Raw genomic sequence first — 11,136 nt, forward strand, 5'->3', positions numbered from 1 at the left:
CAAGGCAACAACAACAACATTGGCGCCCCAGTCCGGAAAACTACATGAATCTTAAAGACACTGAACACCCGTTCAAATATTTGTGCTGTATAATCACAATTCCCGCAAGAATTCGAAACAATTAAACTGCTCTCCAAACGGGCTAGCCTTTGTCAACCAGCACAACTTGCGGTAAATTATGCCTCCGAACGCGTGAGGGCAGTATGATATGGAGTCGTGGCGGAATCATGCAGACAAAAAAATATCTGTGGTGCTGTTTGCGTAATGACGAAAGCAGAAGTCTTATCAAAATAATGTCCTGTAGAAAGACTGCGTATACGGCCTACCTTTGTAGAGCAGCTAGTAAGTTCCGGTTAGTGAAGTAAGACTTTAGATTAAAAAAGTTCCGGTAACGGAACATTTGCTGGAATAATGGCACATTAGAATTTCCAACAAACAAGATATTGTCCGATGTCTTGTTACGATTGAAGAATTTCAGCAGAACATGTCAGGTCTTTAGGAACACAAAAAATGTCACCTTAGGTAACTATCCTTCTGTATATCTCTAAGGCTAGTTCTATGTGTTCACAGACTTCGCGCCTTAATTTGATTTAATAGCAGATACGTCCGATTTTGGCTCAAAATTCTGAATACCCGAGGCCTTGCCGAACTAACTTTGCTTGACCTAGCGAGTTTTGGGACTAAAACCCACTCACCGGGCTATCGCTATTTCACTCAAGGTAAGATACCGTACCTAGCTAATAGTATTTTTGATGTGGGATTAAGATAAAGCGTGTATAATCTGTCATTACATACGTGCAATTTGCTCGCTTGCCAGCACTTCATATGAATTTTCGCAACTTACAAAATTGCAGTATTTTGACATAAGGTAGCGATTACACATTTGCTTGCTGGCTGCTAGATCATTAAAACAGTTGGCCTGTTTGTTAATTAAATCTGTGTGTTTTCCAAAGACGAGGGGCGACGCATGGCAAATCCCGCCCACGTTTCAAAGGTGCGGGCATTGTACAAACGGATTCTCCAGCTGCACCGGTTTTTGCCGATAGACCTACGGGCCCTGGGTGACCAGTATGTCAAAGACGAATTCAGAAGACACAAATCGGCAAACCCGGCGGAAGTCAAGTCCTTTATGACCGAATGGGAGGTAAGACAAGTTTTAAGATTCACCTCATCGTTGTCCCAAGGGGAAAGTTGTCTTTGGACTAGCGCTACAGTGCAAATTACCCGTGGTAGATGCACGAGCAAACATTCTGTGTGCCTCTGTTATAGGTGATTTTTAAATAAATCACATCCATTTCATAATTACCCTGCAGTACATGTGCTCCCACTCATTCTCTACCTATTGTTATTAAAGGGATAGTTCACTTTCTGTTTTTATTAAAGTAGTATTTCAGTTCTGATGTATGTTTCCGGTTGGCCTGTTCAGTTCTTGTATGTGATGGAAGATGAAGCTGTTTAGAGAAGTTTCTGCAAACCCTCTGCCAGATACAGGGGCATTCAGGGGTACATTACCTAATAAAGACATGACTTTAGTTTGGGTATACCCCCCTATCCCCCCATAAATTGCACCCTTGGGTCTAAAACAAGCTTGTACAGCAACTTTATGCCTTCAGAGGATGTACATGTTTCCTACCCTGTTATTCTTCAGAAAATTATGTTTAATATTATTTCATTTTTAGACTATTTCCCTGCAGCATGAGACCACTGGAAGAGGAGCTCAAAACTTTCATCTTTGTGAATTGGTGGTATAAAATGAATCTGCTCATCTGGGCAGACTCTGGAAACATTGCTGTACAGGCCATTGAAGATGCTTGCACTGGTGCTTTAGAATGCTCAGTTGCCCTATAGCTGCTGTTTTAATGCCAGCAAGTTGTTAGAAACTGATGACTACAGACTGATAACTCCAGGCTGATAACTCCAGGCTGATAACTCCAGGCTGATAACTACAGGCTGATAATTACAGACCGATAACCACAGGCTGATAACTACAGGCTGATAACTACAGACTGATAACCACAGGCTGATAACCACAGGCTGATAACCACAGGCTGATAACTGCAGGCTGATAACTGCAGGCTGATAACTGCAGGCTGATAACTACAGGCTGATAACTACAGGCTGATAACTCAAGATGTTCTGCATCTGGGCTCAAGTTGTTAGACACCTGAATTCACGAGCACTTTGGCAAACATCAGAGAAAAATCAGTACAACCTCAGACTCAGATCTCCACGGAAGGGAAGAATAGGCACAGTGGAGCTATTCGACAAAACTGGCCAGTTCCGTACAGTGGAGTTGTTTCACTAAATAGGCCTGGTGTAGTCATATTTTCAGCAGGTCAGGTGTAGGTTATTCCAGGTGAACACCACGGCTCACTGCTTCGCACCGCCACTTGTTACCCTCTGAGGCACTTCCCCCTCCGCTAAATATTTAACCTGGGAAGACCCCGTCGGTCGTCCCCCTTAATTAACACCCGTGACCCACGTGTCTGCCTGTGTGAGCGGGTTAGAATTAGCGTGCTGCGACCCAAGCTTTTAGCTGTTAGGCGCTAATAACGCTACTGTTTGGGCTGACGGAAGAGTTGTTTTCACACACAGTAGCCGTTCAGCTCGTCACACTGAGCTGTTTACCGGCTGTTTGATATTTCCAACAGCTCTGTTTATATGTCACAGCTTTCCTTAATCCTCTTTACCCCAGTCCTCCGCGTCAATAATATATGAACTGTGGCATTTTAACAAGGTAAATAAATAGCCGTTACAAATATCACAGTTGAGATGAAATTGTCATTTGTGGCCACAAGGTGGCAGCACATTCGCAGGTTTCACACGTGCACGAGCGTCTGTGTGGTTACATGCGGTGTATATTTCAACAATTTAAGTCCCAACCGTTTTAATTTTCACAATTGAACCTGTTGAATCAGTGCATGGAATCCAAAAAAAAAAAAACAAAAGAAGAAATCATAATAACATTTGATTGTTCGCAGAACTACTTCTGACCAAGTGCCAATTGTGGATTCATAACCGTCATTGTTATGTTCGGATTTTTTTTGTTTGTTATTAAAACAGCTCAGGGAGGGAATTATGTTGTTGCGCATTAAACATTCTGTGTAGCTGAAATCACTTATTTTTGTGAGTGTGCTTTTTGTTTCTCGACAATAATGGATACTCCCATGGTAGGACACGGTAGCAGTGAAATACAGATGGTTTCTGTTGGCAGGAAGGCTCGGTGGATATTGCTTCAATCAGTCTCGGTAGTGTGTCTTTAGAGACGGGACGTAGTCTTCAATAGTTTCCCCGAACATCCGAACTCATTAAATCTGTATAAGTCTCGTCTGCTCCGCAAACAGATTTGTCGTTTCATCAAAGCCACTATCCCCGAACACTCATCTCAGGGTTTTGTTTGTCTTTTTAAAAAAAAGTTTACGATTGTTTTTTGAAATTATGAAGGGAGTGAAGCAAGGTTTGTACCGGTCACAGTTGCGCAGCGACGAAGATGAATCGGCACGCGGCAGTAGGCTACAGATGGCGTTTTCCTGGCTACAGTGACTACATCCCTGTTTTAATTTCTTTTATTTATTTTTTAAAATATACATTGTATAAAAAGGGAGGAGGGGGTGGGGGTAATAAGTCTTTCGGGTATTTTGATTTAAATAGCGGGCTGCATTTGTTAAATTGTTTTTAATAGTTTTTAATAGTTAGTCACTTTTCCTCAGTAAAAAAAAAAACCGTTATATGCCCTTGAATGAAGTTGTTCCGTGCGCACGGTCTCACGTTAGCATTCTGAAACGCCGCGAGCCGGACTTCAGAGCGCATACCTGCTCCAACTCTGTTCTAAAAACCGCGGCAGCGGACGGACCATCCGCGAGGTTCCGCTTTTCGCGGTCCTGCTTGCGCTCCGTCACCCGGCTGACTGCCGTTTGAGACACGCCTATCTGGTTCTGCTCGCCGCGAGGAACCGCTCGCCCTGTAATTATGAATTAAAAGAGATCGCACCTGCTGTTAATTACTCTAATTAAGGGGAGGCTAATCGCAGGCTAATTCAGCTGCCCTTCCTTTGTGTCTCTTTCCTGACGTGGGCTCTGATGGGTGGGGGTGTGTGTTGAGGGGGGGATTTCACAGGGAACGTTCCCTACTGAAAATAGACTCGCATTTTTTCCCGCCCGTCAACCTGAAGATATTCCTAACAGACACAGATAAACGCGGGCTTTTGTGACGGATGTAAGCGGGATAACGAGCACTGAAGGACTGTGGGCACCTCACTGGCAGGCTCCCAAAAAACGTCTTCAAGGACATCACATTACATTTATCCAGCAGACGCCTTTATCCAAAGCGACGTGCAGAAGTGCATATCATGGTCATTGGAACAACTACAAAACACAGGACACCACGGCCGTGTCCAAATCAGCTCCCTTGTGTACTGTCGAGTATAGAAGTTGTGTACAAGTTTCATGTAGTTATCAACCTGTAGTTATCAGTCCAGTTATCAGTCTATAGTTGTCAGTCCAGTGATCACTCTGTAGTCACCAGTCTGTAGTTATCATCCAGTTATCAGTCTGTAGTCAGCAATCTGTACTCACTAATCCGTAGTTATCAGTCTGTACCCACCAGTCTGTAGTTATCAGTCCACTTATCAGTCTGTAGTTATCAGTCTGTAGTCACCAGTCTGTAGTTATCAGTCCAGTTATCAGTCTGTAGTCAGCAGTCTGTAGTCACCAGTCTGTAGTTATCAGTCTGTAGTTATCGGTCTGTTGGAGGCTGTTAAAGAACGGTGAGGCTTTATAACAGTGAGGCTGTATATTCTGCACTTCAGTCTCACCTCTTTGAGCTCCATCTTTCAGTCTCACCTCTTTGAGCTCCATCTTTCAGTCTCACCTCTTTGAGCTCCATCTTTCAGTCTCTCCCACCAGTAATTTACAAATTCACACGCATGCACCCCACCTCCTCGCACGCACACACCCCACACCCCCTCCCATACACAACACACCCCCCCCCTCCCATACACACACACCCCCACACCCCCCTCCCATACACATACACACACACACCCCCCCCATACACCATACACCACACCCCCACCCCCTCCCATACACACACACACCACACACCACACACCCCACACCCCCTCCCCACTACACACACACCCACACCACCACCACACACATACACACACACACACACACACACAACATACACACACACACACACACACACACCAAACACACACACACACACACACACACACACAACACACACACACACACGACACACACACACACACACACACACCCCACACACACACACACACACACACACACACACACACACACACACACACACACACACACACACACACACACACACACACAGACACACACACAGACACACACACACACTCACACTCACACACACACACACACACACACACACACCTCCTAAATGTGATTATAGATGAGTGTTGGGGCTAATCCCTTTAGCCCTCGCTGGCTCCTGCAGAATCCAAGCAGAGCGCATTCCCTTGGGGGGGTGGGGGCAGTTGGGGTAAGAGGGGGGGTAGCACCAGGGTGGGAATGTGAATAGTTCTGGTAGAGAAGCTGAAGAGTATTATCACCTGAGGCAGCACACACCAGTCCTGGGCCCCCCCCCCCCACTCCAGTAACCAGGCAGCGAGCGTGGCATTCTGGGTACTGATTGAAGTTTTGGGGCAGTCCCCAGTTACAGGTCACTGGGATATTTTGGAAGGACACAGAATTGAGCTTTTCTTTCCTTTTTTTTCCGCTCCCCCCCCCCCCCCCCCCTTGATACCCGACTCGTGACAGATTCCCCCACAGTCTCATTCCACCGTGCGCGAGTGCATTTGGGCGCCTGCCAAATGTGATTGGATTACACAGAGCAGGAAGTGGTCATCTTTCATTTCGACTGGACGCTGTGAGGGCCCTAATTGAATTGGCCAGACGTTCCGTTCAAGGAAATTTATTTAGTTTATTTATTTCATTCTTAATGTCTCGCCGTGTTTTTTCTGTGTTGTAGGTTTTTTTTTTTGTGAATGAGAACTTTGGCCGTCACGTCAGCCTCTACAATGTCAATGCAATTTCTTATAAAGCCACGCCCATCCTCGCCCAAGGATTAGTCAGGTATGGGCCATGAGCCAAAGATGGCAGGGCCTGTGATTCACCCGTCTTTGGAGAATCGCCCATCTTTGGAGAATCACCCATCTTTGGAGAATCGCCCATCTTTGGAGAATCGCCCATCTTTGGAGAATCGCCCATCTTTGGTGTAAATCGCCTGTCTTTAGTGAATTTACCATCTTTGAAGGATCTCCTGACTTTGGTGAATAACCCTTCTTTGGAGAATTGCCCGTGTTTGGAGAATGGCCCATCTTTGGAGAATGGCCCATCTTTGGAGAATTGCCCATTTTTGGAGAATCACCCGTCTTTGGAGAATCACCCATCTTTGGTGTAAATCGCCTGTCTATGGTGAATTTCCCATCTTTGGTGTGAATCGCCTGTCTATGGTCAATTTACCATCTTTGGTGTAAATCGCCTGTCGATGGTGAATTTCCCATCTTTGGTGTGAATCGCCTGACTTTGGTGAATAACCCATCTTTCTTTGGAGAATCACCCATATTTGGAGAATCGCCCATCTTTAGAGAATCACCAGTCTTTCAGGTTGTGCTTTAGAGACATTCATGTCATTGCCCAAGCACGTTCTGCCGCACCAGAAGATATTTCGGTCTCCTCTGTCAGACACAGGGGAGGGGAAAAGAAGGATTTCACGTCAGCAGCTGCAGGCTGCCCCCGCGGCATCCACTGGCTGGGTGATTGACGGGGTGTCACCCCAGTGGGTTTATCGCAGCACTCTAGCGATGTAATACTTAAGTGGCGTTTAAGTCAGATTTTCCCTGTTTCTCAGACGTAGAATCAGATGAAGACAAACTACCCTTATCTCCATCCGCGTGTCCTCCGGCTCAGTGGGCTAGCCTCCTGGCGCTAACAGAGCGCTCCAAACACATTTAGTTTATACATAAAAACATTGTTCATACATTCACCGAATGCATATATTTATAGGGGCTAAGACCGGGGACCCTGTTTTGGGATATTATAACGACAGGACGTGTGGCAATGTAGCTCTGAATATCCAGTAAATTTGTGTTAGTGAATTCTGGAGCTCATTAGCACTGCTGTTAACGCTGTTATTATTTCATTAATGCATTTATTTGTTTGTTTGGGTAGTCCTTCTGCGCTGAATCGCTGTTTTTCCCTCCTCCTCAGCTGCAGAGTCGGGTCGCTCTCTGAAAGTTTGCGAGCCGCGATAAGCCCAAAAATCCAGCAGTCGGGTCAGGTGTGAGGCAGGAAACCCATTACTGCCCACACCTGCCGCCAGAGCGTGTCCTTACACCCCCCCGCCCCCCTGCTTTGATCCGCACCCCCTCACCTCAAATTTTAATTTCACAAAAGATGGTCAGGAAAGTTCTGTTTGAGTCCTGGCTCTGGGTTAACTCTGATCTATTGGAGGGGGTGGGTAGTGGAGGGGGGGGGGGGGGCTGGAGGTTGGGGGGGTCAAGAAGGCCATTTTGTAAGGCCTTCATTTCACTCCTTCCTCAAGAGACAGACAAAGTAGGGAAGTAGGAAGTTAAAATTTCAGTTGCGTTCGAGTTTGAATCTGAAACTTTAATTTTAATGTAACCCGAAAGGACGGCGACGCCAACCCGCCAACCCGCTCACAGACAGCAGTGCGTCGTTTCCGTTTTTCTCACGGGTCTGAACTAGAATCCAAATGCACCACGGAATCCCTCCCCTCTCCAGCAGAGATTGACATTTTTGGATTTGTGTTGGGTTGTATCGGTCCATATGATTCCCCCCAGTGTTATAACCGTGCGTTCCTCTCCCCCCCTCCCCCGTGTAGAGCTACAGGGACACGCTGCAGACGCAGGTGCTGGACTCGGCGTCCGGCGGGAGGGCGGGGGGGGCGTTCGGGGCGGAGCTGTCCGAGGAGAAGCTGAAGCAGTTCCAGGACGAGCATTTCGGGCAGCTGTACCAGCTGATGCTGGAGTCCACCAAGCCCAACCCACAGTTCCACATACAAGAGGACGGCCAGCAGAAGTGAGGGGGGGCGGAGTCATGGGCGGAGCCTCAACCACGGCTTCACATACTGGAGTTAGTGGGGGGGGCGGAGTCATGGGCGGAGCCTCCCAGCCCATCGCACACTTCCACATACGGGAGTGGGGGGCGGGGTCAGAGATGGACATGGGCGGAGCCTCCCCCCACCAACCCACGGTTTCCACGGTGAACGTTAAACTGGTAAACTGACTGTGATTATAATAAGTGCGTAATTATAATAAAGTTTCAGATACCCGGTCGAGTCATTGTGCAAATGTCTTTCTTTCTTCATGTTCCTCTCCCTCCTCCCCTCATTCCCCTCCTCAGCCGAAACAACACCCCCCCCCCCCCCCCTTGTGTCCTTACCCCCCTGCCTGCCCCTCCCACTTCCCCACTACTCACTCTTGCAGATGTCACAGGCAGCATCAGTCTGTTCAAAGCCAAGAAAAGGTCAAAAATAATTATTCCGGTAGTAAACTTTTTTGTCTTTCCCCCTGTGTGTGTGTGTGTGTGGTGGGGTGTGGAAGGGGGGTCAAATGGGTATGGGGGGGGCCATGCTGAGACATCTCTAACCTTGCTGCTAATGCAGTCCCCCCCCCCCCCCCCCAATCTATTTGCTTCTACCAAAGTTTTGCCCATATTTAAATCCTATATATAATCACATTGATATGTAGAATGTAGAACATTCACCATAACAATTGTGTGAATGGTTATATGGTAAATAGTCAGACAATTTGAATGGTATTATAAATATGTGTGTGTTTATGTGCATGTTTGTATGCATGCTTGCGTGCGCGTGTGCGTGCGTGGCTTTGTCGAACGTTCTCAAGCACATTATGATTTAATTGCTACCTTTATTCGCCTCGTCTTATTTCCCGGTTTAATGAGCGCGGCTTCGAGAGTCTCACGACGGCCGCGGACCCAGCTGGCTTCGCTGGATCGCGTTTTAATATTTCCTAATGCGATTCCTGCTCGTTTGCATCGTCGCCACGGCACCTCGCGCGCTTTCTCCTGCGCGCGCCCCTACACTTCCTGTTTCAGGGAGCGGAGTCTTCGGGACGCGGTCGCCCAGAATGTTAAAGCAGCCGGAGGAAAATTAATTATTTACAGTCAATTATTTAACGCGGATTCCCGGCGTGACTGATGTTCCTAATTCTGTCTACGTCCCCGCAGATTTGTCCTGCATAGAAACGGCGGTGTTTCGTTCTTAATTAGGAAAGAGAAAGTTTTTGTTGTACATGAAAAGAATATTAAAAACCTGACAATGGAAAAAACAGAAGTTTTTTTGGTTGCGTACATGTCATAACATTTAAGACTCTTGGGTTTTTTTTTTTTTTTTTTTGGTTTGTTTGTTTTTGCAGGTTGGCCATCCATCCAGAGAGAGTAAATGATGATATCAGGACTGGCATTGCCACAGATATGATCATAGACTTCAAAAAATAAAAAATGCTCAATACATGATGTGTTGTACACAAAGCACATACATGTATATGTGTGCATGTGTTTATAAACATGTGGGTATGCATGCATAATGTGAGTACTGTGTGTGTATATATATATATGTGTGTGTGTGTGTGTGTGTGTGTGTATACATGCTATTGATTGCATTTATTACTTGGAAGTAATTTTATTGTTACTTAGAACTTATTACTTGGGAATATATGCCGTTCTGTCACTGTACTGTACACTATTTAAAAAATCATGTAGAATAACAGCGATAGCTCATTATTTTACGGCCATCTTGTGAACTAACAGGGTTTGCAGAGTATTTGACGGCCATCTTGTGAACTAACAGGGTTTGCAGAGCTGTATAAAAATTGTAGTTTCCCCCTCCCATTAATGGTTTTTTCACTGTCCACAGTGCTGTTGTTTTTTTACAGGATATTCTTTGTATAGTGTAATATGTAACGTCAGTAAAGTGTTATTGAAGAGAGAGTGAGAGAAAAAAGAGAAATAAAATTAATGTTTCGATGTTAGCGTCCCCGACGCTATTTTTAATCGCGTGGTTGCGTAACGGGTGGGGTGGGGGGGCGGGGGGGCGGGCCGGGGGGGGGGCGGGAGCCGTTTAGCGGTGTCGCTAATGAACTGACCCAAATCGGCACCCTTGAGTAGCCCCCCCTTTTTTTTTTTTTTACAGAAGTGTCAACATCAGTGAGCACGACGCGCTGCGAGCGAGCGGATACTCACCCGCGGGCCAAGTGGGCCGCACCGGGCTTCCCCTCACTTTTTAAAAAAAGCCCCGGCGGTCAAGTGCGTTAGAACTGGCCGTGTGGGGAAAAGGGGGGGGGGGCGCCTCGCACGGCGCCAGAGCGGAAGGTCGTCCGGGGACTGGCGATGCGTAGGCTGGTCCCGCTGCCAGGTACCGTGGGTTCTTCGTGTTTCTGTCGAAACGATCCTGAAAGCGAATGGTCGGTGGATCGAGGGTCGGGGAGAGGACCCCGGGAAATTTGGGCGTGACTCCACATCGTAATTAAATCATTGCCACACCACGGGCCGTCTGGGACACTGATATTGGGTATTGAGGTATTTTCTTGCCCCAAATATTTATTCGGGACCCAGCTTCACCTGTAATTGAAAAAATGCCCATAGTGGCTGATGCTGGTCAGATCCACACTAATGCTGAAGACCTGCTGTGTGACTTTTTAGGCTTTTGAGCCATCATCTCTCAACTTCTTTTTACTTCATAAGGAGCAACTTGGGAAAGAATTTTTCCTAATCTAACCGTAACACTAACCCTAATCCTTCCTCTAGCATCAAAAAATCACAGGGACACAGACACACAGCCAGTGGCTCACTTCCTTTACCAGGGACTTGAGGCACTAGAAATATGGGGCCTGCAAACAAACTAGAAATACGGGGCCTGCAAACAAATAGAAATATGGGGCCTGCAAACAAACTAGAAATATGGGGCCTGCAAACAAACAACTTATACATATACCAGACCTGGGTCAAATAGGTATTTGTTTTTAATTCAAATACTTTTCTACAATTTACTGATCTTGTCTGGTGTATTGGAACCAATGAAATACTCTCAAAAAGTGCA

General features: G+C 46.5%; 1 protein-coding gene across 2 annotated transcripts; it reads left to right on the top strand.

Annotated features, from left to right (window-relative positions):
• The first annotated feature begins 297 nt into the window (after window positions 1–297).
• sdhaf3 (succinate dehydrogenase complex assembly factor 3) lies at window positions 298–8,355 on the top strand. 2 transcript variants are annotated; one of them, XM_064349036.1, is made up of 3 exons: window positions 298–522; window positions 954–1,144; window positions 7,900–8,355. In XM_064349036.1, exons 2-3 carry the CDS (start codon window positions 968–970, stop codon window positions 8,098–8,100), a joined length of 378 nt encoding a protein of 125 aa, XP_064205106.1. In that variant the 5' UTR covers window positions 298–522; window positions 954–967; the 3' UTR covers window positions 8,101–8,355. The 2 variants fall into 2 exon arrangements, with proteins under 2 accessions (XP_064205106.1, XP_064205105.1); XM_064349035.1 differs by having other exon boundaries at window positions 307–719.
• Window positions 8,356–11,136: the final 2,781 nt, after the last annotated feature.

The sequence above is a fragment of the Anguilla rostrata genome, chromosome 8, assembly GCF_018555375.3.
Source record: "Anguilla rostrata isolate EN2019 chromosome 8, ASM1855537v3, whole genome shotgun sequence".
NCBI lineage: Eukaryota > Metazoa > Chordata > Actinopteri > Anguilliformes > Anguillidae > Anguilla > Anguilla rostrata.